Here is a 26079-nt window from a genome sequence, read left to right as displayed (position 1 = left end):
CTGCGTCCGCAAACCTTCCATCGGGGACATGTGCGGAGTTTAACTTAGTAACGCACCTGTCACTGGAATAAAAGCAGCTGTGGCCACGGGGTTATTTTCAGCATCTCTCTAGCAAGCGGCTGATACTGCCCCGTAGTAGAGCGAGCGGGAGCCTGAGAAAACGCCAGAGTCAGGGCTGCTGGTTTCCAGGAAGGCATAACCGCAGCGGGCAAGGTTAGTAGTGAACGCAGGAAGGGGGGATTGAGGGGAGCCCTGGATCTATTCCGCAGTTTCATTTTCTCGGGGCAAATGGTGGGGCCCTTGGGGGTTCGTCTTCCCAGCAGAGCTCAGTTCAGGGAGACTCGGAGCCCTGAGTTCCCGGTGTGATTTGCACGGGTTACAGCCCAGCGGGGGACAGCCAGGAGGGGCGGGGGCAGAGCACTGCGTTATGTAGCCTGTGACCAAGAATCCATCTGGTTTTCCGAGGGACTCTTTGTTTTCTGGTGGCGCTCCTCGCTCCTGCGGTTACTGCTCCGGGGGGAGACCCGGGGGTTCGGCAAACAGGTGGAGATTGGAGAAAAGCATGGAATTGGCTGGACTATCTAGGGAGAGGATCCGCCTGGGAGTGTATTTATGCAGCAGTTGTGCTGATTAAACGGTTTCAAGCTGCGCTGGACAGAGGACAGAGGAGCCCGGGGCAAGGAGCGATGTTGCCCTGGCTGATGCAGGGGGGGCTCGACAGGACCTAACAGGGCAATTCCCTCTCTTGTTTCTACGCTCCGGGAAAGGGCAATTGTTTACAGGCTCCTCGGCCGTGCTTGGCATGAAGGCACTGTTCCTAGAGGCTTGATCTCTGGCGGATGCCGCTGGCGGCTGGCCTCCAGCGTGCTAGGAAACACATGGCCTGTAAGTGTGGAGGAGACGCTGCTGCGGGTTCAGACAACGCAGGCACAGCTTGAATGCAGCCAGTTGTTCTGTGGGATTAGCGAGCAGGTTTCAGGGCCTGGTGTGGAGAGGGTCCCGGCCCTGTCTGTCATTCTGTGACTGCGGCTTGCCGTATATACCGCTGAGGTTACTTAGGGCTGGATTTTCCAAAGAGCTGGTGAAGGCGAGTCGCGCCTCCTCACGGGCCGTGCTCTGCTCCAGGCAGAGGGCTGCGTGCTGATACAGGTGGGCAGAGAGGGGCAGAATCTCCTGCTCGCCTTGCGATGTTGAGTGGTGTCAGTGTTAAATGACCGGGTGGCAGGTGTAGTGAGCAGGCCAAGTCTCCCCGCGAGCGGTGTGGGTTCTCGATTTATCAGGCCTGATGCGCACACAGGCGCTCGTCGGTCACGTTCATTCCCCCTCGGGGGCAGCAGCTGTTTTGCTGATCGTCCTGCTGCCTCGCCGTCGATTGTCCCAGGGAAGGTGACCCGGCCAGACATCCCTGTTCACGTTACCTTCTCTCTACAGCACGTCGTCGTGAGAACTCCCCGTGCAACCACCAAACACGGACGTGTCTTCCCTGCTGCCCTGCGGCTGACGCCTTCACGCCCCACACTGACACATCTCTTCCCGCCCCCTCGCTCGGCTGACGCCCTCCCTCCCCTGCATGTGGACGCGAGGCTAATGCATGCCTGGCATCCTCCAAACGGTCTCTGCTGCGGGTGCGAACCCTGCTCACCCTGGGGCCGCTGAGAGCACAGGGTAGAACTCAGAGCCTCCTGCTCCAAAAACCCCATTCGGCTAAAGGAAAATCCCCATTAGCTTCTAGCCGTACGGCGCCTATGGCACATAGCAAAGCCATTCTGATTCTCTCCAGTGGGGGGCAGAAGCCCATGACAATAGTCTTCCAGGAGGTCAGAGGCCAGCCGCTGGTGTTGAAAGCCAGTGCCTTCTCCAGTGATCAGTTCTGTTTGGTGACCATTTCCCTCTCTCTCTCTCTCTCTCTCTCTCGTTGCAGTAATGAACGGGAGCAGCCACTCCCCTACCGCTATCAACGGGACCCCTTCCACCCCCAATGGATTCAGCAACGGGCCTGCCACCTCCTCCACGGCCGCCCTGTCCACCCATCAGCTCCCTCCCGCCTGCGGCGCCCGGCAGCTCAGCAAGCTGAAGCGCTTCTTGACCACCCTGCAGCAGTTTGGGAACGACATCTCCCCGGAGATCGGGGAGCGGGTGCGCACCCTGGTGCTGGGCCTCGTGGTACGTTCCCTGGGGCCTGGGCGTGGAGCTGGCGCCAAGGAGGGCGTGGGGTAGAACCGGGGCTTTTCACGCCCAGCTCAGCGCTGCACACTCCGGAGAGGCGTTTGCTCGTGTTCCTGAGTTTGCTGTGGCGGGAAAATCTGCCATTTTCCCAAAGGCAATCGCAGGGAGGGTGGGGGGGAAATACTTCTCCGCCCCCCCAGCAAAACGGGGAATTTCTCCCGCGTTCGTCACCAGATGCAAATTGCCCGTGCAAATCTCACTGCAATGAAAGCTTGCTGCCTCGGAAAACGAACCCCCGGTAGGGTTAAAAAGGAAAATGGGGCAAAACGTGAAGTGGGAATTGTACGAAGGAACTGACGACCTGCCGCCCCCCACCCCAGCCTCATGTGACTTGTAGCCCAGGGACCGTGGCGGTAGCCCTGTGAATTCTAGACCCCGGTGGAAATAACCGTCCCTGCCCCGAGCTGACGGGAGGGAGACGTGGCGTCAGTGCCGTGGGGGGGCGTGGTGGGAGGGGCGGCTGGTCGCTGTAGCCGGGGTGGCGCGTGCAGACAGGCTTGGGAAGGCACGGTTGTTCTCGGCGGGTGACGCCTCTCTCTGAGCGGGACCCTGATCTCTGCCCCGCAGAACTCCACGCTGACCATTGAAGAGTTCCACTCCAAGCTCCAGGAGGCGACTAACTTCCCGTTGCGCCCCTTCGTCATTCCTTTCCTGAAGGTAGGTCCCGTGCGCCTCCCAGTCCTGCCTGGCCCGGAGCCGCATCCCCACAGCCCCCCTATAACTCCACCGGCGGGAGAGCCGCTGCCTTGACTTTGCAGATGGTTGCTGCGGTGACCCTAAAACATGCCGGCCGCTCTTGGCGCCGCCCTTCTCTGCGCTGCTGGGATAAGGGGCGCAGGGCAGAGGAGGGCCGGGGGAGCAGCAGGAAAGGGGGGGTGAGTGGCACGGGGGTGGCCAGGAGCACCACGGTTTAAAATAAAGCCGCTCTGGGGTCTCAGGCCAGGAGGCGGCGATCTAGGTTACTTCAGGCGAAAGTCTCGCTTCTCAGAGTAATGGCGACTGGGAAGAGCTGACGGATTTGGGGAGAATTTATCTTCTCTCTCCAAGAACATGCCAGTGTCTGAGTCCAATGTGGCCAGAGCCCCTGGAGCTGGGAGACGAGGAGCTCTGGGGGGGAGGGGGGAGCCGAGGAGAGTTTGGGGTGGAGGGGGGGGCTTTGTGCTGTTTGTTGCTTTCACGTTGTAATTTTAGGATCACACCCATGAAGCCAGGAATCCCCTCCCCGTGTTACCCCGGCTAACCCCCTCCGCTCACACACACGAGAGCCCCTTTTAAAAGGCTCCCCGCCCTTCTCCCCTTGCGCCCAGCTTTGGACTGGGGAACCCCGTGTCTCCCTGCCTGCTTCTCCTGCACCAGCCCTGGGGGCTTGTGTTTAGCCCGCCAGTGACGTCCGAATCCGCAGAACAAACTGTTGATTTTCACTGAGCTTTTAAAACCCCGGTGAAACCCTGTCTCCGCCCGCGAAGTTTTGGGGGCGCTGTAAGCCGGGGGGCTCGCTCAGCCGCCGTGCACCAAAGAACACGGGAGCCCAGGCCCCTTTACTTCAGGGTTGCTTTTGTCCAGATAACACAAGTGCAACACACCAGTCGTGTCCCTTCCCCAGTGTTGGATCTCCTGCAAGGGCCTGTCTCCTCCCTGCAGGATTACACGGCACAGAAAGGCAGGTCAGCCTCTGCTCCCTTGTCTTTTCCCCATCACGTGCTGAGTATTGCCTGTAAACTGGGTTCTTTCCCCTGCGGGGCCGACCGGCTCTGCCCAGAAACTGAGCTCTTGCTAACCCCGGGCCCCTGGCCTTATCACAGCCTCAGCTAACCCCCTCCCTCCAAGGGCCAGTCACCCTGTGACAGAAACCCCTCCCTGCCCCGTTTCAAATAAACAGAAAGCGGGGTGGGTCGTGCTGTATCGCCGTTTCCCAGTGTTAAGCAGCCAGGGATGCAAAGGAATAACGGAGGCACGGATGCCCTGGCATTCTCGGGTGCATTTCAAAGGACCTCAGTTTAGTTATAAATGGGAACGGAGGCGGCGGTGAATGCCGGCGGACGCGGGGCACCCGCGCTCGCTCATTGCACACACCCCCAGCTTCTTCAGCAGCCGCCAGCTGCTGGCACGGAGGTTAGTCCCCAGGATCCCCTTCTCTGGACTGTGTCGCCCCTGGGGTTTGACTCCCGCCTCTTCATTTCCCAGTGCCCGTGACACTGGGGGGCCCGGCTCAGGCCGGGGGGCACCTGGCTGCCCCTGGGCCCGTGGCTTGTTCCGTATGCTGGGGTGGCTGAGGAATGTGGGCAGGTGCCTGGCTGGGCTCTGGGTCTGAATGTCACCCTCCTGGCATTCAATGCACCAGCTGGTAGTGGAGGTCCCGTCCAGACAGGGGGTGCTGGACCCAGCGCCCTGCACACTCAGGTTGGCAGAGGGGGAGGGTTCCGGCCCCGGGGAGCCACTCCGAACTCTGGGCCCGTAGGAGGTCTTTGCCCAGCAAGAACCTCTGGTGCCAGTTGCATGTACTCGGCAGCCGGCTTAGCCCTGTCCCGGGCGGGTGGCTGGCAGGGCCAGTTCTCGAGGGGAATGCAGAAGAGGATCATACGAGACCCTTGCTGTGCTTCTGCTATTCCAGGACACAAGGGAGAAAGAGATGGAGCAGGATGAGCCAGTGGCGCAAAGGGGACAAGGATGGAGCCTGGCCCCATGTACCGTCCCACCCTGCGGGGGAGCAGCCAGCCCTGCTCTCAGCTTGCCAGGCCTTTGCTCCCAGGGCCGTTTGGTGTAACGCTTGGCCCCCGACATTAATGCAGCGGACCCCTTTGCCCAGTAAACCCCTCCGGCTTTGCACCGCAGCGCGTTAGCGCCCAGCCCGTTGGGGCCGTATCGGGGGTTCCCCCTCGCTTAGCCCTGCTGCAAAGGGCTTACCTAACCCCGCAGACAATTGTCCAGCAGCTCCTGGGACCGGGCTGTCGCCTGGTGAGAGCTGGTGACGTCCCCAGCTGAGAAGGAGGCACTGGTCTGGAGGAGGAGCTGCCTGAGTCCCTCTCTCAGCTTTAAATCAGCTGTTTACCGACCCCTCTCTCCTTCCTGGGGTTCCCAGTCTCCAGGCTCAGCAGTTCCAGCTCCACAGCTGAATCTGGTGGTCTGGGAAATTTCCGGGATGGGGAGAAGCGGTGTGATGCCCTCTCCCCAGCCCCCCAGGATGTCCCGCCAGCTCTTCAGCCCGGGCGCGCTCACTCTCTTGCACACAGTCTGGTGATGTTTGCAGAGCTGTGTGCAACAAGGGGAGGGGATAGGCCCAGCTGGGAACCATTTGCAATCCATTACAAAATCGCCCTTTTTTATTTGCCTTTTAATTTCGCCCTGAGCCTGCTCTGTCGCCCTGCTCCTGTGGGATTCTCAGCGCACTGGCATTTCTGTCAGACCAAATATTTACAGCAGATGTTCCGGGGCTGGCTTCAGCTGCCCTTGTTTATCAGATGAATAAAGGGGGGGGAGCCCCCCCTCTCTTTGCATCTTTATTATCTCCCCCGCCCCAGCCCCAGCGGTTCCATCCCGATGCTCTGAACTAGCCGCAGGAATCCGGCCAAAGCAACTTGTGGAGCCTTTGTATTGCGCTCCCATGAAACGGCAAAGGGTTTAAACATTTAAGGCGTGCTCCAGGGTGGTTCGGCACCGGCCCCACACACAGCCATGTCAGGCAGGGTGGGCTCCCCTGCCCCCGCCCTTCTGTCCTGGGGAGGAAGTCAGGGCAAAATCAGAGGATCTTAAAGCTCTTTAGAGACCTAGGTTGAGATTTTCAAAGCAGCCAAGGGGGCTTGGACACCCGGGTTCATTGGCATGCGTGAAAGCTACGAGACCAGCATGGACTGGCTTGAAAATCTCAAGGATGAAGGACCGGAGCCTGTTATTGCTGAAGTCAGGGCAAAGGTGCCCTTTGTTCTACAGCTGCAGAAGTGGGGCTTTATTAGTCCAAGCCACACCCAGGAGATAGGTGCTATTCTCCCCACTCTGCAGATGAGGAAACTGAGGCACAGAGAGGAAAAAGGACCCGACATGCAGAAGTACTGGGCTCTCGCAAGTCAGACTGATGCCAATGGGAACCACGGGTGCGCAGCACCTCTGCAAATCAGGCTTTGAGTCCTGGGCTCTGACACTGACTCCCGTGGCCCTGGGCGGGTCACTTAATTGCTCTGTGCCTCAGTTTCCCCACTGGTGAAAGGGGGGTGATAACATGCCATCCCACCCAGGGCTGCTGTGCGGCTGAGTTTGCTGGTCTATGGAAAGTGCTGTAGCCAATGAGGGATTTAATACCCTGGGGCAAGGACTTGGCTTTGGGAGTCTTTGTTGTGGTTTCCCCTCACCCTCCCTATGCCCCTTTCCACGCTGTCCCTGGGCCCAGTGCAGCGACACCTGGGACAGCTGCAGGCCATGATGCCCATGTGAGGGGCGGGGGATCAGGGGACATTGCTGCTGACCTGGCTGTGGGGGCTGAACTCCAGGTGGACCTGGTTTCTCCACTGCCTGCGGTGCCTTTGGCCGGGCAGGGGGGGCAGCTGGGGAATCTGTGTCTGGAGCACTGGGTGCCGGGCAGGACCTGCCGTTTCTGTGGCTTCCTCCTCTGCCACCCAAAGTTAGCGGAGTCCGAGCACAGCGGCAGGGCAGCCTGGAGGTCAGGGTCCTTCTCCTTGCACCGTGCCAGGAGATGCTGCCTTGAGCCCTGCCCTCTCCGCTAAGCTACACACCCGTCAGAGAGGGCCCGTGCTCCCTGCCAGGAAGGCTCGGGTCCAAACCCTTGTGCAGAGGCAGAGGTGCCGGTGCCATGGAGAAGCTTCGGTTCTGTGGCGTCCTCTGTGCCTGGTGCTCGCGGACCTCAGGCCCTGGGGCGGTCTGAAAAACCAGCTCCTTCCTGCGCTTCCCAAGTGCCGCTCTGCGGTTCTCCAGAGGAGCCATTTGACAACACTCCCTTTGCCGTCTGACTCCCTGGCACCCTGATCCCAGCTGCTTCCACCTAGGACGCCAGCTGCTTCTCATTACGCTAACTGCAGCCAGCCAGCCCCAGTGTGTTTCCCAGACTCCGCTGTCTTAAAGATTATTTATTTAAATGGGGAGAGGGGGAAATAGCCGGGCGGGGGGAATGTGTGCTGTCCTCAAATCTACAGCAGCACATTTCCTCAGCTCACACTCTAACATGTTCAACAGATGGCGATTTGGCTGGGGATCAGCTGCCTAAATAGAAAACCAGGGCTGGCAACAAAAGCACTTGGATAAAAATGTGTTTCTGCTGCTTAATCATTTCTGCTTTGGATGCTCTTCTTGGAGTCGAAGCTCCATGGGAAACTCAGTGGGTGAGGGAGTTTATTTACGAACCCTTCCTGCCCTGCAAACGTAGACGCCGGCTGGCGAGGAGAGCGGGCCGTTGGTCACGGCCCCACCCAGAGACAGGTGGGACTCTCGCAGTCTGCCCTGCCCTGCCCTGCGGGGAGCTCTGGCCCAGGAGGCAGCGTGGCTAGGAGCGCCACACAAAGCTGCTCCCCAGTGCTGGCTAACGGAAAGCAAACCTGGCGCTCCATGAGTGACCACAGTGCCGGGGCAGCGGACGCAGCCGGCGTAAATCATCTTTGCTGATACACAGGAGAAGCCCCGGGCTATCGGAATCTGCGTTTGTCTTATTTCCGGGGGGGTTGTCTGGCGCCCATCACCGTGGTGTCTGTGGGCCAGATCCAGCACCCATTGAAAGTCAACAGGAGCTTTTCTATCGCCTCTGCTGGGCTGGGCCCCAAGTGCTTTACGTGGCGATATTTGGGGAAATAAGGCGTAGGATCCCTCCGCGGATCAGGGAACGGGTGAAGCCCATTCCCTTGCCAGTCTGTGTAGGGGCCTGATTCTGTCCCTCTTAATTCGAATTAGTAGCAGCTTGCTTGGTGACAGTGTAATCAGTGGAGCTACTTGCTGGGTAAGGTGCTACTCAGGGTGAGTAAGGCTAGCAGACCTGGCCCCGAAATGATTAACAGAGGAGCTTGTACTGCAGCAACACACGGGAGCCCCTGGGATGGGATCAAACTGCAGGGATTACTGCTGCTGAGCTGTGGAAAGCCTGAGACTTCCTAGCTAAGGAGGGCTGAAGGCGTGGTGGCGACCTGCTTAGCTCCGGTGCCTTGGTTGAATCCATACAGCTGGGATTCAGGCCAGGTGCTAGCAAATGTCTATTGTCTCATTGGAAGGAGAGCCTCTCCTGTCACCATATAACCCAGCGTCCTGTCTTTGACAGCGGCCACGAGCTTCTGAGGAAGGGGCCACAGACCCTGCAGCGGGCAGTTACGGGATAACTTGCCCCCCCCGGGAAAGCTTCCTCTGAACCCTCCCTGTCTCATGGCCAGAAGTGCAGGAGAGCCATGCTGTCTAATTCTAACACAGCTGACACTCGGGCTAGTGCTGGGGGTCTGAGGGTGCAGGCATGGTTTGGGGGAAGGGTGTGCAACATCCCTAGGATCCCCAGCCCAGCAATGCCGAGGGGATTCTGAAACACTGCTGCACGGAGACTGGAGCACTGGGCACTGACACACACGGGAGGCTTGGTCAAGGGCAGTGGATCCATGGCCATGCGTTCGGACAGGGCCAAGGTCTCTTTGCACTGGGGGTGGCTGCAGCAGCACCAGCAGCTGCTGAGGAAGTCTGAGTTTCACACGTCCTCTCTCCCTGTCAGGCCAGCGTCCTCTGCCCCTTATCGGCGGGGGACGCGGAGAATGGAGCCACCCCACACAGTAATTCTCAGGCCCAGACTTGCCAGAGCAATGGGACCCCAGCCCCCGGGGGGCAGCTTGTTTGTGCAGAAGTGGGTGGCGGAGGGGTGTGGTTTTGTCTCTCGGGCTGGCGGGGGTTTTACTCTGTCTCTGCCCCATTTGCAGGCCAACCTGCCCTTGCTGCAGCGCGAGCTCCTCCACTGCGCCCGCATGGCCAAGCAGACGCCGGCCCAGTACCTGGCCCAGCATGAACAGCTGCTGCTCAGCGCCAACGCCTCTTCCCCCATCGACTCCTCGGAGCTGCTCCTGGAGGTCAGCGAGACTGGCAAGAGGAGGACACCCGACAGGTAGGGCCAGAGGCTCGCGCTTGCTTGCTGGGGGAGGCCCATCCCCACACTGGGGGCTCTTGTCCTGCGGTGAGCACTGGGCCCGCAGCACACGGGAGCGGCCCAGCAAGGAGGAGAGGATACAGCAGTTCCCAGGTGACCCCCCCCCCCCCATGAGGCAACACAGAGGGGTGCAGTGTGTGGGCAAGGCAGACTTGCTTCTTAACACCCCACCAGGCGGGATGGGGGGGGGCATCTCCCAAGCACCCTCTCTGCCAGTGGTTCCCCACCAAAGCTCGTGTATTTCTGTGGAGAGGGCAGAGACGCCTGCTACCTGCTGATGGGGGGGGGGGAGAGCACAATTTAAAGGCTTGAGTCATGTCGCTCCCAGGCCCGCCCCGCTTCCCCACAGCTCCCCGCTGTTTGCTGCTGCCCCTCCCTGCGGCCCCAGCTTACTGCTTACCATCTCCCGGAGCTGCCTCCCAGGGAGGGGGCCTGGCCAGCAAACCCTGGCAGAAATCTGGGGGGAGGGCACTTGACCTTGGGTGCCCCCCTCACGTGTTGCCTCTGACAGGGATACAGGCTGGTGAGAGCCTGCTCTGGGGAGTAGGGCGGGCACATTGGACCACTCCCAGCCAGATTCCGGGCGCGCCGGAGCTGCCCCTATCCCTGATCTCTGTGAACGGGGAATGCCACGTGGCAAGGAGCAGCCCCCCTGATATATGCAGCCCCTCGGGGCACTTGGGATCTGGGGGTACATCAGGGCTAAGCCCCCTGCACCAGAGGGGAGCTTTACTCCAGTAGTTCCCTGCACCCCCCTCCCTTGGGGCTTTTAGGGAAGGTGGGCAGCTGGCATCCCCACCCAGGCACCGGGAGAGCTGTGTGGGCAGGAATCAGCACCTCCGGCCATCCTGGCCACACACCTACCTAGGACTAGTGCCACTCTGCAGGCTAAGGTGGCCCCTAAGGGTATGTCTGCATGGCAGTGTTAGCCCAGCTCTGTGGAATCCAGGCCTGGGGTTCTTGGTGTTTCCAAGCCCAGGCTTGAGCGTCCACACTGCTTCCTGGGCTTACAAGTGCTGGCCCCGGGACGTGCAGCCGTGCCCACACGTACACACTGAGCTGCACAGCCCTTCTGACTCGGCTCGGCGACTCGAGCTGTGTCCACACTGCCAAATGAGAGGGTTTGGCTCCGAGTCACAGTAGGACTCAGGCTGTCACCCCCCCACCCCACCCCCAGCAGCGTCCTGGGACTCAGGTCCCGAGCACTCATGACCCGAGTCAGACCAATTTGTGTGTGGACAGAAGAGGGGCTCGGGCTCAAACCTGAGTCAGAGCCCAAGTTAGTGCGCAGTGTAGACATACCGGCCTCCCTCCACCGCCTTGGCCATGTGCCAGGGGGCCAACGCATTAGCAGGCAGGAGCCAGCGACGAAGCTGGGTCCCAGCCGTCTAATTCAGACTGTGCTCAGCGCTTCCCCCGTGTTCGGTGCGCCCAGGACTCCTGGCCGGGCTGGACTGGACACACTGGCAGCTAGCGCACTCCTAGAGACATTCCTCCTCAGGTTCTATCAGTCGGGATCATCCTCCCCAGTTTGAGAGAGGGGGAAACTGAGGCAAGGAAGGGCAGTGCCTTGCCCAAGGCCGCCGAGGGCGTCAGTGTCAGAGAAGGGCGCAGTGGCCATGGCATTGGCCTGGTGCTGTGTGCGGCCCCCGCATCGGGTCGGGAAGCCCTTTCCCGGTAGCATGACCCTGTCACCCTTTCTCTCCGTGGGGCAGGACCAAAGAGAACGGCTTGGACCGAGACCCTCTGCACCCTGAACACCTCAGCAAACGGCCGTGCACCATGAGCCCCGCTCAGCACTACAGCCCCAGCAACGGGCTGCCCCACCCCACCCCGCCCCCGCCGCAGCATTACCGCCTGGAGGACATGGCCATGGCGCACCACTACCGGGACGCCTACCGGCACCCGGATCCCAGGGAGCTCCGGGAGCGCCACCGGCAAGCGGGTGAGTGGCGGGGGAGGCGCGGACTGCAGGGTCCCCCTGCTGCGGGGGGCATTCGGGGAGAATTGATCTGAGAGATCTCCCATCCTGGGCAGAGACGTCCCGGTGAGCATCCCGTCCCCTCTGCTGCTGCAGAGGCCAGACGGCTTCGTGCGGGGGGGGGTGCTCTGGGAGGATGTGGCAGGGAAAGGGACAGCGCACGCAGCACGCCCAAAGAAGGGTGCCTGGGAGGGCAGGCTGCAGCCCTGGAGTGTGCGCGGTCTGGGGGGCCCAGGGCGGGAGCCTCCATGGCTCCATGGCTCTGGATGGCTTGAGAGCAGAATGAAGAGAGGTGCAGGAAGAGCCGGGGGAGGGAGGCTGGCAATCAGGGGCAGGACAGAGAGAGGGCCCAGCCCCCGTAGGGCGGTGCGGACATGTAGGGGCTAGCACACAGTGTGTGGCTGCTGCTGAGAGGGTGACCCTGCGCCTGGCTCCCGGGCAGCTCTGGCTGCATTCCCGGTAGGTGACTCTTCTCCCTGTAATTTACACACACACACACACCCCCCCCAGGGTTGTTCTCGCTCTGCTGTGCGCTGAGAACGGCTCTCTCGTTTTCCCTCCCGGCCGCTCTGTCTGTGGGACGGGACCCCGCTGCTGTCCCAGGGTGGATCAGCCAAAGGCCCGTCGCTGAGTGGGTGCAGCCTCCAGGGATCTGAGGCCGCAGGGAGAAAGCTCGCCGGGGCCGGGGCTGTCTCCGTGCAGCACCCAGCGCAAGGGGCCCTAATCCCAGCCCCTGGCCCCGAGGTGCCGTCCTCGTACGGATCGGAAACAATAACCCTAAACGGAGCCCCTGGGTCCCCAGGGCGCAGGGCCCGGGCGCCTGGCTCCCGCTGACGCGCCGGTTCTCTTCCAGCCATGCACGGCTCCCGTCAGGAGGAAGTGATCGACCACAGACTGACGGACAGGGAGTGGGCCGAGGAGTGGAAACACCTCAACAACGTACGTACCAACCCCTTTTGCTGAGGGCTGGTCCCTGGCAGGGCATAACCCGAGAGCCGGAGGAGCAGGGCATTGGTGCTCGCAGCGGGGCGGGGCGGGCACCTGCAACCTACGCCTGAGAACGTGAGCTGTGGCCCCCCCCACAGGGGGGGCTCCTAGGTTAACGCATCCCGACTTAACTATTTCATGCCCTGTGTTGCTGGCCGTCTGCTCCTGTGGTCCTGGCTCCAGGGCAATTCACCCCGAACCGGATGGTTTTTCCTGAGCCCGGGTTTGCCCTGCAGAAACGGAGCCCTCTCCCCCAGCGGGGGAACCCAGCCCTCCTTGGAGCCTGCGGGTCCCCCTCTGCCGAGCTGCGCTCAGGACCCGCTTTGGGCGCGGGGGCTCCCAGCTCCCCATTCTGATCCCTGTCCGGCCGCACTGGGGGCGGAGAGAGGAGGGTGAATCGGCCATTGCCGAGCTGGCGCCTCCGTTGGCGCGTACCCCATGTAGACGCACTCCCCCCCCCCCCCCCGTGCAAACCGGGGCTCGCCGGGGTGCAGCACACGACTGGGGTGAGCCCGCCTTACCGGGCAGCCGCTTTGTCGGGGCCTTACCTGCACGCTCCTTCCCGCTCTCTGGCAGCTGCTGAACTGCATCATGGACATGGTGGAGAAGACGCGGCGCTCCCTCACCGTGCTGCGCCGCTGCCAGGAGGCCGATCGCGAGGAGCTCAACCACTGGATCCGCCGCTACAGCGACGCCGAAGACATGAAGAAAGGCGCCAACCCCCCGCCCCGCCCCCACAACAGCTCCTCCAATGCCGAGGCCCCCCAGCTAGGTAGGGCCGAGCCCAGCCGCGGCACGGCGCGGGCGGAGCAGGGTGACTCTGGGATTCCCAGGCTGCCCCCGGGATTCCCAGCCCGGCTCTGTCCCTGCAAAGAACTGACTGCATTAGACGAGCAACCCCCAAAGCCCCCCAGGGCTTCCCCACAACCTCTCCCCTGCGGCAGCTAGCGGGCTTGGGCGCACGGGAGACCAGGAGACCGAACAGCTCAGAAGCAGTGACGTAGGGGAGGGCTCGGCTGCCGTTCGGTCTCTGGGCCGGCTGTTTCCTTCCCTGGGTGCAAGACCTTAGCGTCCATCCCTCCCCACCCCCCGTCGCCTGCAGCACCCGCTGCTCCCATCTCGCCAGGCCACTCGGCCATTTGACTCTCTCCTCCCCCGGCGGTGCCCCTCTTCCCAGTCTGGGCTCGCCTGCGGATTTGATCAGACCCCAGGAGAAGCCCAACCGGCGCTGCCGGGCGGGCACGGGGCTGCCCTGCGCAAGTGGAAACTGTCCCAACCGCGACCCCCCCCACCTGTCCCTGGGACGCCGGAGAACGGCTCTGCCCTGGGCTGCCCCAGCTCTCCATGTTCTTGAGGGGATGGCGACCCAGATGGCCCGAGCCCCTCTGCCCAGGGGCCAGAAGGGAATGAAATGTCGCCGAGCGGGGTGGCGACGTCTGAAACCTCAGCGCTGCCCCCGGCCCGGTGATCGCCGCCAGCCCCCTCGCGACTGAGGGACGAGGATTCCCCAGCCATCCCCATCAGCGGGACTGCAGCGTGTCGCTCCTGTGGCCCTGGTGCTGCACCTGCTGATGGCGGAGAGCTTCCCTCCAGCTCTTGGGGTTTCGCTTTCCCGGAGACGTTCCCGCTGCACAGCATCATTGCAGGAGGTTAGACTCCTGCGGGCTAGACCCAGGGCGTGCTGGGCGGGAGCCCCTCCCCCTGCGCCCCACCCTCACTGGTTGCCAGGGGCATTGCGCTGCATGTAAGAACCAAAAGAAGGTGGGTTGCTTCCAGAAATAGCCTGGCGCGGGGGCGAGGGGTGCACCAGCCTGGAAAGCACTGGCACCACTGCCCTGGTTCTCAGGGAGGCCCCGGCGAAGATCAGGGTCTGCTGAAGACAGGTGTATTCAGTGAGCCATGGGGGGGCTGTCCTTGGTGTTTCTAGCCAGGCGTGGGGTGGGTGGGCAAAGTGTGCCCGGGTGATCAGTGGCGCACTTTTACAGGCACTGAAGTTCACCTTTGCCCACCTTAAACCCTCCCCGCGGAACCGATCACAGAGCAAACCAAGTGCTCCGGTGTCTGAAACAGCGCGAATGGGCCCGATCCTCCCCTGCCCTGCGCCTGTGGCGTCGTTACACCGCTGCCAAGTCGTGCGCCCTTTGGAGTGGGTTGTACCTGGCACCCACTTTGCCCGGCTGTAACGGCACCAGCTGCAAGGCAGAGGAAGCCCCGGCCCGGGGCATTAGTCTAGCATCTCCTGTAGCAGCTCTGCATGTATCTCCGAGGCAACGGCGCATGGGCTGATTTCCGCTGCATCACTAGCTAGGTGCTGTCAGTCTCAGCATCGATCAGGCCCGCGTGTGGCTCCCTCGGCTGTGCCGGGAGGGTCCCAGCGTCGTTAGTTTCTTTAGCTCAGACGTGCTTCATTTCTTCCAACGTATCCTCCTCCCTCTCGTTTTCAGACACTCACCGGGAGTTTGTGCCCAGGCCCCTCTCTGGTTACATGCCCGAGGAGATCTGGAGGAAAGCTGGTGAGTGTGCCGCCACGGCAGCCCCTTGCCCTAACCCTGTCCAACCCTGTTCAGACTCAGCTCTTCTGTGGCGTGACCTCCGCTGTCGCTGGGCCAGACGCATCCCTGGGCTTCTTGCCTGGCCCTCAGTCACGTTACCCCGGTGATGGATCTGGCCTGCTGTGTTCGGAGGCTGGGATCAGAGGAAGGGGCCCCGCTCGTTAGGGTACCGGGGGGGACTGGCAAGCGTGGAAACTTGTCAGCTTCTCTCCATAAATGTTACATGGAAAGATCATCTGCACGCCTTCTTCCCAGTGGCTGTGATGCTAAGAGACACTGGGGCCTGATCCAAAGCCCACTGAAGTCAAGGGGAGCCTGTCCAGCGGGCTGCGGACGAGTCCCGTAGGGGACGAGCCGTTCGCAGCCAGATTGAACTCCTCAAGAGTCTGCCGGTGCGGCCACGCCCGCTGTCGTCCGCTTTCAGGCACCGTCTCCCCGGGCACCTTCACGTGTCGTGCACTCCATAGGGCTGGGAGGCAGGGCTGAGAGGTAACAAGCTCCCACGGTTTCTGATGGCGCCAGACCCCAGATGCCACTGCTCCCCCTTGTTCCCTGCACTTCAGTTGGTTCCTTTGGCTCCCCCACCGCCGAGAGAGCAGTGGGGGGGATCTTAACGCCATGGCAGGATTCTCCGGCCAAACCTAGCGTGGGCGCTTGGTGTTTCCTGCCCTGGAATCCACACACAGCTCACGTCCCGTTGCCGGGGCCAGGGGAACCAAGCTGCTCTGCTTGGCCTGTCAAGGGCAGCCAAGGCTTTCAGAAAAGTTTCTACGTGGCCCTTGCTGCCTGGGCGTGAGTCGGCCGTCGGGCCCATCCCCAGTGGCTCAGACCGGTGCCTGCGCCAGGTGAAGCTGCAAAAGGACACGTGGCAGAGAACACGGGCGAGCCGCGCTCGCCTTTTTCTCGCGGCGTGCGAAGGCTCCCTTGTCTGCCCAGAAGCCTCAGCGTGAAAGGCTCACTGCGCGCTCTTTTCCTCCGCGGCATGTACTGCGGTCGGCGGATGTTTATGTGGCTAACACGACCCTCCGCAGTTAGAAGGGCTGCTTCAGGGTGGAAACCAATCCCTCGCTGCCAGGCGTCCCCCTCTGGGCTGCTTCTCCCACGGTTGTCTCCTCTGTGGGGTTCTCGCACGTTCCGCGGAAGCCCCTGGCGCTAGCCGTGGCTGGAGACAGGACACTGGGCAGGGTGGGTCTGATCCAGTCTGGCAGTTCCCCAATTCTTAAACCCGGGCACACGTTTGCACGAGCATGGATGCATTTAAACAGCGTGTGCATGCGTGCGCGTGTTCATGCGTCTTTGCGTGGGTGTTCACAGGCACACGTGGGCACGCACGCGTGCGAATGACTGCTCCGTGCTGCCGGCTGTGGCAACCAAGCAGGGTGAAGGGGTGCATGTTGCGGAAAGTCAGGCCTGGACCGCCTCTCCCTTGTTAGAAGCTAGCCCTCCGGACTAGCCCTCCGGTCTCCCGCTGCCTGGCCTCCCTCCCCCCCGCGGGCCGTCGGCTCAGTGGCTGCGCTCCATGAGCCGTGCCGTGTCCTGTGCTCTTCCTTTCAGAAGAAGCCGTGAACGAGGTGAAGCGCCAGGCCATGTCCGAGCTCCAGAAGGCGGTGTCGGATGCGGAGCGCAAAGCCCACGAGCTGATCACCACCGAGCGGGCCAAGATGGAGCGGGCCCTGGCGGAGGCCAAGCGCCAGGCTTCCGAGGACGCGCTGAGCGTCATCAACCAGCAGGAGGACTCGAGTGAGGTAGAGGCCAGCTCGCCCCACTGCCCAGCGCTCACTAGGGTAGTAGAGTTTAACCCTTCGCGGTGCTGACGCTGCGGGCGTCCCCGGGGTGCGAGCCGGGACGGGCGGCTTGCTGTGAGGGGTCCGCCCCGTTACCACCCCTGAGTGCAAGCATTTAGAATTCAGGAGCCTGGTTTTTAAACCAGAGGGGCACGCCACGCCATGCCCTGCACCACGCGGGCCCCTCGGCTCCCACTCTTGTCCTTCCCCCGGGTACGGAGGGTTTAGAAAGCTCCAGCCCAGTGAAATCTGACTGAAGCGACCAGCCCGGGGACTGCCCGAAAGTGGCCGGGCTTCTAGAAAAGGTGGAGTAAATTGTACTCGCCGGGGGTCTGAGTCTGCGCCCCGCTGACGGTGACGTCACGAGACAGAGGTCTCCCGGGTGCCCAGGATCCTCTGGACGGTCCCGTCCCGCAGGGGGTGCGTAGTGGGGCTGGGTCTCTTTTCCAGGCTGCCCGGCACGGATGCTGATGTCTCTGCTTTCGCCCTCTCGTACAGAGCTGCTGGAACTGCGGGCGCAAAGCCAGCGAGACCTGCAGCGGGTGCAACACAGCCCGCTACTGCGGCTCCTTCTGCCAGCACAAGGATTGGGAGAAGCACCACCACGTCTGTGGGCAAACTCTGCAGGGCCTCCAGACCTCCACCGGGGCAGCCCCTTCCTCCGGGGTGGGCTTAGGGGTGGGCTCGGCTCAGCCGGACGTGGTGGCCGTCAGCACCTCCATCCCCAGCGTGGCCGTGGCGGCCAGCCCCAGCGAAACCGGCTCGGCGGCTGCATCGCGCTCCGGCACGCCGGCCACCCCGGCTCCTCTGGAAACGGCGTCGCGCTAACCGACCGGCCAACAGAGGGGAAAGAAACAGAGAGACCTACCGAACGTCACTGCTGCTACCGCTTCTCTCCAAAAGAAAAACAAACTGCATTCAATGCAACTTCCTCAGCTACCTGACTCTTCTTTGACCTCCAAATGACCTCTTGATCTCTCACATGTAATCCTCACGGATCCTCAAACTGGGCTTTAAGTGGAGTTAAGGCAAATACCAATCTTCTCTGTTCTCGCTTCGGTTCCTTATGATTTGGGGAATTATTGTCGGCGGCGTTGGTTTTTTGGGGTTTTGGTTTTTTTTCTTGTTGGATGAGGAATTTGTCTGCAAACTTTACGCATCTTGACTCGGGGAAAGGAAGCCCACCCGTCTCTGTCCCACTGGAGACGTGCGGGTGTGTGTGAATTATCCCTCCCGTTGCCGCCGGGGGAACGGCACGATGAAGGATTTCGGTTTTAGAAGACAAGGAACTTCTCGTCTTTTTTTGTTTTTCTTTTTTTTGTAAAAAAAAAAATAAAATAAAATAAAAAATAAAAACGTCAAACTCTTTGGCTTTAAGTAAAAAAACAAAAAAAATCCAAAAAACAAACAAAACAAAGTAAAACCAAGTAAAGGAAGCTTATCCGTAAACTACCTTGCTAGCTAGCCAAGTACATACCAGACTCACCTCTGCTCCAAAGGAAATCCAAAAACAAACAAACAAAAATCCAAACTTTTTTTCCACTGCCAAAGTTTTTTTTGTTCCGTTGTTGGTTATTTTTACTTTCTCTGTTGATGCTTTGGTTTGTTTTTTTGTGCAACAAGGAGCAGCACTTACCCCTTTCAACCAAACCGTGATGACAGCTTTACTGGCCAAAGGCAAGCCGGCGGTGTTGGACTCCTTGCGTTCTTTGGTGGGGTGGGTTCTTGCGCTGGACGCTCAGTAACCGCACGTACCTGGAAGGAGGAAGGACGCGCATCTGTGGATTTAAAGAATTTTATTAAAATAAAGCAAAAACGAAAAAAAAAAATACACAACTTTTGTGTGTGTGCGTGCGTGTGTGTGTGTGTGAGAGATGGCGAGCCAACGTTCTGTGCTCTCTCCCTCTGTGGATTATAAACGTGTTTCATTTGCCTGGGAAAGAGTGCGAATGACCGCAACCTTCAGATCCCGATCCTGTTCCAGAGAGAGCATCGTTTCAAACAGAACTGTGACAATCTGGCATTGATTCTCCGCTGCTTGTTGGAGTGTGAGCAGAAAGCAATTGCACCAGTACCGTCTGCTTCTTGTCCTCCTCCACTACCTCTCTCTGCTCTCCATAACCCCACCTCTCTAGATCCAGTATCTTGCGACTGCTGTCCTTACTTCTTCAACCTTTTACAGGAAAAAAAAAAAGACACCTTTTGTTTTTCCCCTTCTGAAGACTCTTTCAATTGCCTGTAGATAGATCCCCCTTGCTTTTCTGTCTACGAGTTCTCCAGATGTTTTCTCCGGTCCTGTGATGAACATTGTCATTGGGTTTTTTTATTTCCTTTTCTCTATTCTTTTCCCACCCCGTGCCCCCTCATTTGATTTTGCAACAATTTCTAGGAGGAAATAAAAGAAACAACAAACACTTGTTCGTAGAGAAGAAAGAAAAAAAGACAATGTAGATTATTTTGCATTTCTTGCATCGTGTATAAAGCACAGAGGACAGGAGTGCAATATGGAAAGTGACACGACTGAGAAAGGGAGAAAGCTAGAGACTGCCCAGCTATGGTCAGGGCATAAATATTGTATGTTAATGTGAATGTATATAGTATTTGAAGAGGTCCAAAAAATAATAATAACGATAATAATAAAAGAAGAGACGTTTGCCAAATAAAAAAAGTGAAGATAAACCACTGAAGTATGTAAAGTTTAGGAAATAGGTTTAAACAAAAAAAAGCAAAAATCTATGTGCTCGTTAGGACCATTAGTTTCCCAGAGTTGCAAAATCCATCATGTGTGTTTTTTAAAAAGTAGGGATTTAAAGTACAAAGTTCCCGGTCATTAGTCACTGCAAAGGGAGGTTTGGCTGAGGGCGGTCGATTCAGAACCCGAAGGTGGCTGTGTTTGGATTTTTTTCCTCTCCCTCCAACCCCTCACCCTCCTCCAACCTCTCCCATGTTTGTACAGGTTTTGGAAGCACTGTGTGATTATTTAGAACATTGATTCAGGTTTCGGAAGGGCGAGGAGTTGTGTGTTTAGCCCAATGGAGAAGGGCAGGGCTCGGCCTCGTGGTTTGGTTCCGCTGTGGTGCGGTCGGCTTTGCCTTTTCTTTTCTAGCTGCAAGCTTTGGATCTCTTAGCTGCACCACATCCAATGTGAGTCTCCCCCCTTCGTTTAGCACCCCACTCGCACTCCCTCCGGGTTGTTCTGACGTTGCCAAGACCGTTCTGTTTCTCACCCCAGGGGTGCGGCGTGTTCCCGGGGCGCAGGTTTGGGGCCTTGGATATTTTGCTCAGTTGCTGTGGCGGGGATGCCGTTTGGTTTGTGGCTCTGGGCCAGGCTGCCCTGGAGAGGAGTGGAGAGGGGCTACGTTTCGCGTGTCGTTGAGGGATGGCTGGAGACGGTGCCGCATGGTTCTCCGCAGCGGGAGCCTGCTGGCTGGCGCATGGCAAAGCAAGACAGACCGAGGCGGGCGGGGGGGGTGGAGAGAAGATATCGGTGCCCTGCTGCAGTCTTTGTGCTCTGCTGTTGCCTTCCCCGTCGCAGCTCCCTGCCACAGTGGGCTTGTCAAATGGTAAGAAACAGGTGGATCTCGTCCCACGGAAGCCAGGTGGAGTTTTGCGGTTGGCTTCAGCGGGAGAAGGAGGAAGTCACCGTTCTTCCATCCCACGTTTTCAGGCTTTGACCACCTGCCAGTTCTGAACTCAGTGCGCCCAGCAGCATTTCAGCACGGCCAGTCGCCAACGAGCCAGAAGCACCTTCATCCTATAGCCCTCCTTTCCCCCGTCATGCCTGCGCTGTAACGTGTCCTCACCTGACTCTGTGGACACGGGACGCTGTTGGAAGCAGCGACGGGGGAGGAAGGGCGGTTAAAAAAGCACTGGACTGTTTGCTTTAGCTCTCTGCCCCTGCCTGCAACGCAGCTGTCAGCCCACATCCCTGGGGCAGGCAGGAAGGTTTTCGGTACCTTCCCCGAGCCCTGGCAAGTGGCTGGGTGAGGCAGCATGGCAGGCTGGTCTTTCTAAAGCCGGTCTGGATTCCTGGCTAGTAAAGTCCCCACTGCTTCTCCCCAGAGATAGGTAACATCCTCAGGGAAGGATGAGAGGAGAGACACAGTACGAGACAAAGCGGCCTGTAAATCTCTCTGAGCGTAGGACTTCCTCCCCTGGAACTGATTTGCTGCTTGACGCAGGCCGGTCCCAGCAGCGAGACCGCAACGCCACTGAACAGATCTCTGCGTTATAGAGGGGCTCCCTAGGAAAGACCTGTACTGAGTCTTGGAGCCCACGTTGAGGCTGTGCAGAGGTGGGTCCCTCTGTCCCGGGCTGCATTAACTAACTGGGCTGGAGCTATTGCCGGTAGCTTGTTTTACCAACAGTTTTGACGGTAGTTTGCAGTGAATCCAGCCAAAGATCTTCTCACGGGGCTGAACCTGAGAATTCAGCGCTTCTGCGTCTTTCCTTCCGCAGCCTCCTTCATCTAACCTTAGCTTCTGACCCCGGTTTTCCGACGTGCATCACTTGCCCTAAGAGCCATTTATTTATCACGTGATAGCTGTATATTGTCTATTTTTCTTATATTTCACGAGAAGAGGTAATATATAAGAGTTTTCAGATGTAATTAACTGCGGGGTTTGCCCTGCAATTCTTAGTGTTTATTATTTTTCTAAACGTCCTCTCACGCTTGAATTGCGGCCACCTCTCCGCCCCATCCATCTCGGCGGCCGGACCCTGTCACTCTACCTCCGACTTGCTTAAAAACCATTGACGAAAATTGTATAGAAAGAAAATAAACCCATTTAAAAAAACAAACACAAAAACAAACGAACTAAACTTGCGTGCAAACCAAAAGCTCTGGGAGAGGAGCGGTGATGGTGCAGGGAACCTCGAGCAGAAAATGCAAACCGGAAAGCTTTAAAATATAGTATTTCAGGGGCCAAAAAACCGGTGGGAGCATAACTGCTTCCCAGATGGAAAAGCTCAGATGGACGATAGGGTGGAACAAAGTAAAGCAGGTGGCAGCAATAGCGAAAACCACTGGCTGGCTCCTAGGGGTAGGGCAAGAGGATATGTGTTGTTCCAGCCTCGTTCGCTGTGAGACGGTCTTTCTAAACCTCCTCAGTCAGAGCTTTGTGTGTGGCCTCCTGCGTCCTGCCATTCTCTGATTCTGCCCTCCGCTGCCCGGGAACGTTATTCCCAATGGAACATGTAACAGCCGGGGGTGTTAACAGCAACCTTAACCAGGGCAGGTCGGCAGGTTTTCAATGACCGGGGCAAAGCATGGTTCGATTGCGTCGCGTGTGCGGTGTGTCCGGGGCGTGTATACACCTCGCAGTGGGCCAGATTCTGCTCTCACTGACATACGTGCAAAAACCTTTGTCTTCGCTGGGTTTGCAGGCGTGGCACTAACAGCAGAATTTGGCCCGTTCCACGGCGTATGACAGGGATCCTAGTCTTACAATGCGGCCCAAGGAAAGCGCTGGCAGCTCTGGGACCATGCCTAGCTTGGGTAAGAAAAGGAACTTAACCTAGGCCAAACCTAAGGGGAACGCTGACTTCCTGGGCGCAGGAGCTGACCCCCGGCATATTACCTGCGGGATGGATCTGGGAGGCACTTGGGATATTCTCTCTCCTGGCTGGTGGCTTTTTGGGCATCTTTCTGTGAAGTCCCTGGAGCTGATCAGGGAAGAAAGGGCCAATGTTTCACCCCTGATGCAGCCATGCCAGGATTGTGGGAGGGAGGGCGTCTGTTGCTTTCCTTCCAGTGGCCGTGGAGCAGGAAGGAGAAAAATGGGGTGAGCCCAACCCCCGGCAGGAGTGCCGGCTGCGTTTGTGGCTAAAGACGGTGGCGGGGTCAGAACAATGGCAGGCAGCTCAGCACAAGGCGGTGGGGATCCGTGACCCCTGCCAGCCCAAAGGGAGGCCCCTCGTGGCCTCCAATCCACGTGACGGTGTTGGGCAGTCGGCACTTGGCAGGATCAGCTCTTCACTGGCAATAAGCGCGTGTCTCGGCCTGGCCCGGTGCCGCGTTCTTGCAGGTCCCCGTCCATTTTCCATGGGGCAGAGGGACGTGGGCTCTGGCTCAAAGATCAGTCTCGGTAGTGGGGAAGTGACGCCCTAGCAACGTTCAGAGAGCTCCCCTTGGGGGGGCTGGAGCCCCGGCCCTGCGCTGTGCACAGGAGCAGAGAGTTTCGAGCCTGCCACCCAGGGACAGGGCAGTTCACTGATGCAGGGATGGCTGGAGGGCGGTAGGAGAACGGGGATTTTGTTTGGCTTTAAGCGTGACTCACCCCGGCCCCATTTCCATGGTGGGCTCTTTAGCTTCCTCCCGTCCCGCACCTTTCCAAATTGAAACCCAAGCTGCAACCAAAGCAACTCCCGCCCGCCCTGCCTCGCCCCCGGCTCCAGCCCTGCAGCGCCGCACCCTGGAGACGGCACATCCGGGCGCCTCCGCACAAGCGAGTGCGTGACACGGCCAGTGGCTCGGCTGGCCAGGGTTTATGGGTGATCCTAGAGGTTAGAGTTGGAAGAACGGCTCTTGGGACCTGTTCAGATCAAGCCGGGGTCAGGCCCAGACTGTTCCGTGTTGTACATTGACTCGGGCTCGGTTTAGTCCTGTTTTAAATAAACCAAGCTCCGGGCTTTTGTTCCAGGCCCTGCCACGTCCCACGGTCAGGTTTTCCTTCATGCTCCCTTTCTTAATATCATCCCATTGCTGCTAACTGAGCTGTCTTCTTGCAGCCTACGTGACTTCTCTCTCTCTCAGTGCGTCCCTTCCGTCAAATACATACGGAAGGGGACTCGGATCGTGCCCTTCCATCCTTCCTCATTGCTCAGCTTTTCTAATCCTTCTTCCTCCAGCAATCCTGCCAGCCCCCGTACAATCCGGCTTGCTCTTCTCTGCCATCCAGGCCGCGAGGTCCTGCCCATTCACACCTTTCCTGGTGGAAGTCAGGCTCTGCTGTCACCAGCCTCTCCGGGACAAGGGAGCGTGTGACAGGAGCAAGAAGACGGGTACGACCCGGGTGAAGGGCCAAGCACCATGTGTGCATCTCCCAGGGGCGGCAGGTGTGCAGCTGCAATGTGCACCCATGGGTCTTGAATGCCAATTTGCCATGTCCAATGGCTTAGGTATCACCTGCCGACTTCTCGACTGCTTCAGGGCCATTGTGCCACCCGGGAGTCAGGCTCGCTGAGCCTGCCACGATACGCCCGTCCAGCTAGTTGCTGGCCAGCAAACACAGGCAGAAACAATCTGGGTCTGATCGAGTCTGGAGAAGACAACTAGACCCGGTGCTGCTGGTGCAGCTGCCTTGCTCCTGCCCACTGTCCCGTGTGAACTCACCACTCTCTCCTTGCACGCGTGCACGCACGCCCGTTGTGCTCTGGTCTTCTTGGCCTCTTTCTTACGAGCGCCTTGTTTTCTTTCTTGACACCCCCACCCAGCTGTGTGGCCCTTGTGCTGGAGGCAGGGCCGTTGCCCAAGGTGGGTGGGGATTTCTGCCCCGCTCAGAATAATTCAAGCGTCCGCTAATTACAGAAATGGAAGGGAGGAGACGCAGTTTTTCGGGTTCCTGGTAGGAGGGACCCTTCTTTCCCTTCCCAGGCTGGAGGTTTTATGGGGAGGCAGGTCGGGTGGAGGGTATGTTTGTTGTAGCAAGTCCAGCTCTTGGCTTCTCAGTTGCTTTGTAGAATGTCTCAGCACCGAGACACCCCTGCTTGGGGTGTCAAAAAAAAAAAAAAAACAGACGTAAACACAGCCCCGGGGAAATAAATACAGAGTAAACCCAGGTTCACAGACTTTCTGCTAAGCCTCTTCAGAGCGGCAGATTCTGGGATCCCATCCAGATCCGGCGGCTGAGCCTCTGAAAGGCGGCGCTGCGGTAGCAATCTAGGAGAATTGGCTCTGATTCCTGACACACACAAAAAGTGCAAAGTGTGCCCAGAATTTCCCCCGCCCTTGCACACTTCCTTGTACCTAGCACAGACGTGCCCCAGCCAGCCAACCGACCGCAAATCAGGAGAACCCAAATGGCCCCTGGGTCTCTTTTAAAGCCCAAAGTCCTCAAGCTCAACCCAGCCCCCCTGTAACTTTGCTAAATCAATGCACTTGCCCCAGGGGTGGGTGTGACCCACCTTCCGTTCTGCTCCTGTCGTGTCCCCCCCCCCCCAGCTCTGAAGCGGCTCTGCCGAAAGTCTTGAAAGCTGCTACATGCCACGTCACAAGCCAATAACCTGCGCCGGCCAGGCCCATGTGAGTACCGGTGTCGAGGGGCTGGGAGGCGATTGACTCGCAAAACTGTGCAATACTTGAATTAAAGGGCGGGGGCATCGTATGGCCTGGTGGTGGGGGGGGGGGGCGTGCTTGGGGAAAAAAGAGTTTAAAGAGGGGAGAAAACAGAAATCAAACAAACAAAGAAATCCTCACCCCATTCCCTGCTGCTTGTGGGTCTCCGTGGCCATTCCAGAGACACAACGAAGTGATAGGAGTTTTTTTGGCATGCTGTTCCCCCCCTCCCGCGCCCCCGCTGTTCCCTGCTTTCTCTAAATGTACTGTATGTTTGACCTGTGAAAGATGTAAACATTATGATTCAGGCTATGTCTGTTCTTAACTCTGTATCCGTGTAATAAAGACAATTTAATATCACCCGGCGGCAGTTGCTCTTTGGCCCCTTGCCCCGCTCCCCCGGCGGGCTCCCCAACCAGGTGGCCGAGGGAGTGCTGGGATATGGGGGATGTCTTTGTTTCCATCAGGGGATCTTGGCTGTTCCCGGCTTGCAGACCACGCTTTTCAAGGAACCCATGATTCTGGTGCCCGGGGTTTTAAGGTGCCCGACGTGAGATCCTTCGAAGAGGTCTGGTTTTCAAGCAGTGATGATCACCCACCCACTGACAATCGGGCCCCTTTAAGGTGTTGCAAGAGGGGGGGCCCCAAAACCACTAGCTGCTTTTGCAAATCTTGATCAAAAACGGTCCACCGTGGGCAGCAGTGAGGGCTCCGTCACGGCCAGAGGAACGGGAGTCAGAGGGCCCACGTTCCTGGGGGTGGGGAGTCTCTGGTTTTGAGGGGACCCCAGCAGAGCAGAGAATAGGGGGGAGCCATTCAGCCATCAGGGCAGAGCAGGGCAGCGGGTGTAATAAAATTCCAGCTGTTTAACTTAACCTGCCTTCAGCCTCGCTCTTTGCAAACGACCGGCGGCCGGAGCGAGGACTGTGGCACCACAGCTGGGCTGAGGACAAGGTGTCTGGGGAAGGTGAGGCAGGGGCACCGGTTCAAGGGCTGCACGTTGGAGTTTGGCTGCAGACCCGCCAGCTCAGAGCTCGCCCGAGTGGTGCAGCGTTTGAAACAGCGAGACTTTGGCCACACCCAAACCAGGACTAGAGAATAGGCCCCTGCCGGGCCCAGTCACCAAACCACAGGGGCAGCTCCTGGCTGAAAGCCCACGGGGG

At 59.0% G+C, this 26079-nt stretch overlaps 1 protein-coding gene across 3 annotated transcripts in view; it reads left to right on the top strand.

The window, feature by feature from the left end:
* The window catches only part of CBFA2T3 (CBFA2/RUNX1 partner transcriptional co-repressor 3), a 64015-nt gene extending 44695 nt beyond the window's left edge, over positions 1-19320 (top strand). For 2 of the 3 annotated variants that reach the window (XM_067540247.1, XM_067540245.1), the window contains 9 exons: positions 1922-2163; positions 2794-2883; positions 9114-9295; positions 11053-11282; positions 12172-12257; positions 12882-13077; positions 14750-14818; positions 16412-16602; positions 17140-19320. In XM_067540247.1, coding sequence (XP_067396348.1) covers positions 1922-2163; positions 2794-2883; positions 9114-9295; positions 11053-11282; positions 12172-12257; positions 12882-13077; positions 14750-14818; positions 16412-16602; positions 17140-17469 — 1616 coding nt within the window. In that variant the 3' untranslated portion in view covers positions 17470-19320. Of the gene's footprint in view, positions 1-1921; positions 2164-2793; positions 2884-9113; positions 9296-11052; positions 11283-12171; positions 12258-12881; positions 13078-14749; positions 14819-16411; positions 16642-17139 lie in introns of all 3 variants that reach the window. The other variant, XM_067540246.1, reaches the window with a different exon arrangement.
* The last annotated feature ends 6759 nt before the right edge of the window (positions 19321-26079 follow it).

The sequence above is a fragment of the Emydura macquarii genome, unplaced genomic scaffold, assembly GCF_026122565.2.
Source record: "Emydura macquarii macquarii isolate MOO-44397 ecotype Brisbane River unplaced genomic scaffold, CSIRO-AGI_Emac_v2 contig_561, whole genome shotgun sequence".
NCBI lineage: Eukaryota > Metazoa > Chordata > Testudines > Chelidae > Emydura > Emydura macquarii.
The sequence above is the reverse complement of the archived record's forward strand: the minus strand, read 5'-3'. Positions and strand labels throughout refer to the sequence as shown.